Source organism: Cannabis sativa, chromosome 7 (assembly GCF_029168945.1).
Source record: "Cannabis sativa cultivar Pink pepper isolate KNU-18-1 chromosome 7, ASM2916894v1, whole genome shotgun sequence".
NCBI classification, from domain to species: domain Eukaryota; kingdom Viridiplantae; phylum Streptophyta; class Magnoliopsida; order Rosales; family Cannabaceae; genus Cannabis; species Cannabis sativa.
In genome coordinates, this window is record NC_083607.1 from 59,570,326 (window position 1) to 59,576,625 (window position 6,300).

Genomic DNA, 6,300 nt, shown 5'->3' on the forward strand with positions numbered 1-6,300 from the left:
ATACATACAAGTAATCTTGTATGGCTCGGGACCTTTCCAACCCATCATGTGGTATAAAGACCTCAAAGAGGCCAAAATCCTATAACCATTGGAGTTTAGTTGTAATGGAGCGATCTAGACATAATTGCAGTAGTCCTTAAAATAGCTCTTAAAAGGAAGGATAGCCCCAACATGTATGTACTCAATACTCCAAGCCCCAATTTTCATTGAACCACTTGTACTACACTCAAAATTATTAGTGAGGCGGCTAGGTGGAAAAAAACTCTTCTCGTCCTTTTCAGTTGATTGGAAAATAAAGCCACTACCTTATTCAATATCGTATTTTGTAAAAAAAAAAAGGCCAACATATGGGGCCATTAAAGTCACTTTTGATTCAATAAGTTCAGCCTCAAACTGCACTAAGGAATTTTGGAAAATTTTGGTTTGCGAGCTTTTGGTGGGGCCATCATTTGGAAATCTAAAGCACTTGACGAAAAAGCAATGTTAACAGGAGGTAGGATAATGAGGCTGTAGGTTCTCGTAGGAAGGAATGTTTACCCTCAATAATTTTACCTATGAATCGTCTAAATCGAGCAGAAATATTTAACTTGTTTAATTCTTCAGTCTGATCACGAATTTTTTCATCATTTTTCTCAAGTTTTGTTTTAGTGATTACTAAGTTAGGATTGAAAGGCAGGGCAAAAGAAAACTGAATTTCGTGATCTAAACATTCTTGGTTTTCAAAATTAGAGTTAAATAGATTCATTTTCCCTCTTTTCAAAAGAAGAAAAATGTACCAAAAAATTCTATGTAATTTGAAAATATAAAAATCTAAAGTCATAAAAGATCCTAAAAATCGCTAAAAAAAACCCTAAACTAGCCCAATCAAGATAAAAATCCTATTTAAAATAAAATAGAACAACACATATCATAAGATTTAAACTAAAGTAGGAAGAGCACATACCTGGTTTGGAGTTTGATGATGAACTGGATGAAGTTTTTCCTAGAGCTCGACGAATCCAAGGCTCAGGGATAAAACATTTCTTGAGTTTTGGAAAAATAGTTGCAGAGATGCGGAGAAAAAAGCAAAGAGACAGTGAGGGCATGCAAAGGGGATGTAGTCAATTTTGTGCTTATTGTACTTGGGTAATAGTAGTAAAAATAGTGGTAAAAAATAAAATTGATAGGTGTTTTCAAGCAATATTGTAAGCACCGTACGACTAAAAAAGATGTTTAACCAATGGTGATTAACTTACGAGTCAATTAAAAAGATGTGCATTTATTACCAAAACCATGATTAGCTCTTTATCGAGAAGACAAAATTTAGGTATTGGGTACACAGAGGACAAGTGGAAACAGAGATTTAATTTTTTTTCAAAACATAAAAAGAAAATACTTTTTAGGGGAAAATTATTATGCTCATATTTTGAGTACTAAATATGGACATAACACGTGTCATATAAGTCTAAAAATTGAAGGAAATAATAAATGAAAAGATTGAATGAATATTCTGCCTCAGGTATATATATAAGCTGCGATTTAAAAGATGTGATGACCTTCCGGGATACTATTAGTACTATGGCTTACGAGGATGACATGATTACAAGTTAAATCCTCGTGACTAGACCGAGGTAAAGGAGGCAAGTGAATAGTAAGAAAGAATGAGTAAAATGAAAATGGTAGATAACGAGTTCTCTCAGAGTATGCAACTCATTGACCTACATACCCATGAGTATGTTGAAAGACTAAGGAAAATAAGCATAATACAACTTAATTCAAAAGACTAAGTCTAAGAATTGCCTTAGAAAAGCTATAGTGACGACACACACTTAAACTAGCATCTCCCAGAATACAAACAACTATCCTTAAACATCGTCGAATAATGCGAGCCATAACTGGAATGTGTCATCTCGGCAAAAGCAAACTGCTTCCAGATAAGATCAAAAACTGGTTATCAACAGTTATTCCATTTTATCCACATGTTGTTAATATGAAACATGTGGATTGTCCACGTTTCATGAATGATTACTTAAATAAGATCAAAAGAGAATAACTGTCATTCCTAGAACCCCTATAAATAGGGACAGAACTTAGGGGGAAAGGAATTGATCATTTTGTGAAGGACAAAGACCCTATGAGAATGAGTGAATATTCATATTTATTCTTCTGTACTCAAAAGTTTTTTTTCGCTAGAAATATCCAGAAATAATATTGACTCGTGGAGCTTGTAGATTTAACTACAAAACTACATAAAATACTCTGTGTTATACATATATCTATTAATTATAAGTATTAATTCTTTATTTACAAGACTTCATTTATTGTTAACAGAAATCTGAGTTAATAAAAACATATATAGATGTATTAATATTTTTTTTTTAAGAAAGTATATTGTAGAATTTTTTTTATAAAATACATGTGGATGAAAAAGTGAAAAAACTAAAAGGGAATATACTAAGACGGACCCACCCAAGGGTCCATGTTGGCCCCAAATTGTAGTGAATTTTTATTTTTGTAGATTTTTCTAATTTTCATCAAAATTTACAGTTTGGTCCCTTTTGTAATTTTTCTTCCTTTTGACCCTCACTGTTAACCAAGTGTAACCTTTTATATAAGGATGGGAATTCAAACGTAAAATATTTGAGATTGAGGACTTAAGTGCTAAAAGTGAGTTAGGATGGTCTTAGAGATTTTTGTTGTAAGCCTTTCCTTTAACTTTAGAACTCATTATATTATATATAATTATTTTAATAATTTTCTTTTAACATTATTTTGAATTTTTTTTTTTCGAAAAAGTGTGAAACAACTAAATAATGAATATATATTACTACCATAAAAATTTGTTGTTGCATTATAAAACTTCATTAGTTCAATGCTGAAAATAAGCCTTATTTGGGAGTTATATATTAAGAATTCATAACACGAGTAGTATACACCCATATATACACAGATATTTATTTTAATATAATATTAATAATATCAGTTATATGTGTTTTTTAATATATTTTTTAGGATTTCAGTTATATGCTTCACATATGTCATTCTGGGAAGATGACTTGGTTTTATTGAGATAATAAATATTTATTAATATATATATAATTTACATATATATAATTTTTTAATATTTTTTTAGAAAAACAGTTATATATTTTCGGGAAATATACATATATTATTATTATATTAGTAATTATTTTATTATTATTTTTAATTTGGACGTATGATTTTTTTTTTTAAAAAAGGACAGACGTATAGAATATTTATTTGATATTTTTTCTGATTCCACTTTTACAAAAAAGTATAAAATACAATATATTATTATTTATTGTAGAGAAATATATTATTATTGGTATGATAGATATAAGTATATAATTCAGAATTAAAATAATAAAAATATAAATATATGAGATCAAACATTTTTTTTACATCAATATAAAGAAATAAGTATTTCTTTAATATTTCTCTATTTTGATTTTGAGTCCTCATGTATAACTTCCCATTATAAAAATTCTAGTGGATATTCTATATATATATACACATTTATATATTATAATAATAATAAAAAAAAAGGAGGGTGAGCTGTAAGAAGTACAAGTTTAGAAATATGTCATAAATGAGGTCAACATCATAAGTTTATAATTAAACATAATTTATATACTTTGAGAGATCTTTTGAACACAGTACATATACATATATACATATATACATATATATATCATAAATATACACATGATGACATGATTTTGATGAACAACTTTCATTAATGGCAAAAAGCAAGAGACCTAGAAATTGAGGTATTTTGTTGTTTATATATATATAGTTGTTACATATTTAAACAAAGGCAAAAAGTTGAAAAAAGATACACAAAGGTAGAATTAATAATGAGAAAAGATAAATAATAAAAAAAAAAGAACAACCTATTCACTTTTCCAACTATGGAAAGGTTTAGTCAACTATTTCCAAACCTAGCTATGTTGAACCACTTTTCTTTAACCCAAAAAAAAAAAAAAAACCTAATATATTTATATTTTTTTTATGAGAGAGAGAGAGAGAAAGAGGGATTTTGACCCACACAACAAAGAAGAAGAAGTACAAGAAGATTATTAATTAATTAATTTATTAATTAATATGGGATTTTTGAAAGAGTCCTAGCCTATTATCAGCTAGTCTTGACTTATAGGCAGAAGTTTTATATTCCCACCATGTGAACTCTTTGTACAAACTCTCTTCATCTTTACCCACCAAACTAGGTAATGGTGCAATTTTCTCACTCAAAGGTGGTCCTCCAAAAAATATCATAGAAAGTCTTGCTTTTCTTGGGTCAGCCAAAACTCTATGCTTTAAGCTCTTGAATTTTCCATTAGTCATTACCTGCACCACCAATTATAATTAATAAAAATATTAATCCAAATTATTTTAATTTTTTTTACACCAAAAGTTGACAACCGACTTATGTTTGACACATGGTTAAAATTACTCAATCTGACTCTGCCATGTGACATTTACTGGACCGGACACATCCGTACAAAAATACATAAATAAATTAAATTTCATTTAATTCATTTATAAGAATTGGGGTCTTTCTAATTTATTTATTTATTTAAAAAAAAATTAGAAGAAAAAGAGATAAAATAGAGAAATGAACCACAGAACTGAAGAAACTTTCAACTCAATAAAGTTGAAGAATTTTGAAAAAAGTAGGAATTTTTGGAATTGGGTTTGGATTAAAAATTGATTTTTTTTATTTTTTATTTTTTTTTACCTGTAAAGAATCACCAACGTTGATAAAGAAAGAGTTTTGATCAGGTGGAACAGAGAGCCAAGCTCCATCTTTGATTGTGATTTGAAAACCAGAAGTGTTGTTGGATCTCAACACAGAAATGATTTGTGGGTCTGTGTGTTCACCAAACCCAATCAAATTCCTACCACTCAAAGCTCCAAGCTCTGGACATGGTGGATAATGATTGAGTCTGAAACACGAGTCACTTTTCTCATCACTCAACATTTTACTCAGTACATTTCTCGGTTCAATTCTTAATCCATCAGCCATTAATTCAAGTATCTCAAACGACATCGTTTTAACAGCCGTTATATATTTCTCCACCGCCGAACTATTCAAAAACGACAACCAATTAGTCAAAACGACAACCAATATCAAAAACAGAGTAAAAAAAAAAAATGAAAAAACAGAGTTTTTATTTTACCGGAAAATTTCAGGATTTTCTCGGAAAGTGAAGAGGGTTTTTTGATCTTGGTTTGTGTTGAGAAGAATATATTCAATCCAACCAATATCACCGTTTCTTCCAATTCTTTTACTACCATATCCAAATGGGTCTGGAGGACCAGATTTATCTTTTTCAGATTGAGGAAGATTGAAGAATTTGAAAGCTTCATCTTCGAGTTTGTTGATGAAGTCCATTGGTACACCATGGTTGATGACTTTAAAGAAGCCAAATTCTTCACAAGCTTTGATTATGGAGGTTTTAGCTTCATCTGGGTTAGAGAGGTCAACAACAGGGATTTCATTGAAGAAATTTGATGTTGGTTTGTATGTTTTGATATGTGAGAAATGGTCTAATGCTGGTCTTGAAAGAACAACCATGTTGGTTTGGTTTGTGTATGTGTGTTTTGTTATTTGTTTGTTTGTTTGTTTCTCGAGAAAAAAAGAAAGAAAATATGAGAGAAAATTGAGGTAGTTATGGTTTATGAATGAGGGGAGTTTTGGGTTTGGGTTTTTGGGTTTTTAAAGGGAAAATTTGGTGAGTGAGTTTTTGTGAAATGGTCTAATCTAATGCATGAGTGTGAGAGGAGGGACCAAGGCGTTACTAACTATAAAGAGAAGACATCTGTCATTGAGTGTCTTTCTTTGCATTTATTCTATCGAGACATAAATTTTCCCAACTTATATTTTAGAGCATTGTTATTGGCCACACCATATTACCTATGTGGCACGTTTTGAGTGGTTAACAGTTTTTTTATCATTTATTAAATTAAAATATATGAGACTCGATATAAATTTGTAGCAATAGTAATATACTACCTTATTTGATACCTTAAAGTATCCCTTCACATTTTTTTATATTTTAGAAGAAAAATATTAAAAGGCGCTAATAGTACCTAGCACCTTCTTCAGTGTCATATTACGAAAGATGTAATTAAGTATCAGGTCTCATATAACTTTAGATAATAATTTTTAAAAAATATTACTAACTAATTGTAAGATGCCACCTGTTACTTAAGATCAATTCTCTATTAGAAAAACACTAGTGGTGTTCAACGCTACTAATATACAAGACCTTGATATTAAATTAAATCAATCATGAT

The 6,300-nt window shown here is 29.6% G+C and overlaps 1 protein-coding gene across 1 annotated transcript; it reads right to left on the bottom strand.

Moving 5' to 3' along the window:
• Nucleotides 1–3,717: 3,717 nt before the first annotated feature.
• LOC115696581 (gibberellin 2-beta-dioxygenase) lies at nt 3,718–5,774 on the bottom strand. Its single transcript, XM_030623473.2, has 3 exons — nt 5,181–5,774; nt 4,739–5,087; nt 3,718–4,347 (listed from the first exon to the last, which is right to left on the bottom strand). Exons 1-3 carry the CDS (start codon nt 5,576–5,578, stop codon nt 4,096–4,098), a joined length of 999 nt encoding a protein of 332 aa, XP_030479333.1. The 5' UTR covers nt 5,579–5,774; the 3' UTR covers nt 3,718–4,095.
• Nucleotides 5,775–6,300: the final 526 nt, after the last annotated feature.

Bases quoted from the DNA above. Each gene is read 5' to 3' on its own strand.
- LOC115696581 (XM_030623473.2), bottom strand. From the start codon at position 5,578: ATGGTTGTTCTTTCAAGACCAGCATTAGACCATTTCTCACATATCAAA. The intron at 5,088-5,180 runs GTAAAATAAAAA...GTTTTTGAATAG, and splicing joins GAAAATCCTGAAATTTTCCG to TTCGGCGGTGGAGAAATATA. The intron at 4,348-4,738 runs GTAAAAAAAAAT...TTGGTGGTGCAG, and splicing joins ACGTTGGTGATTCTTTACAG to GTAATGACTAATGGAAAATT.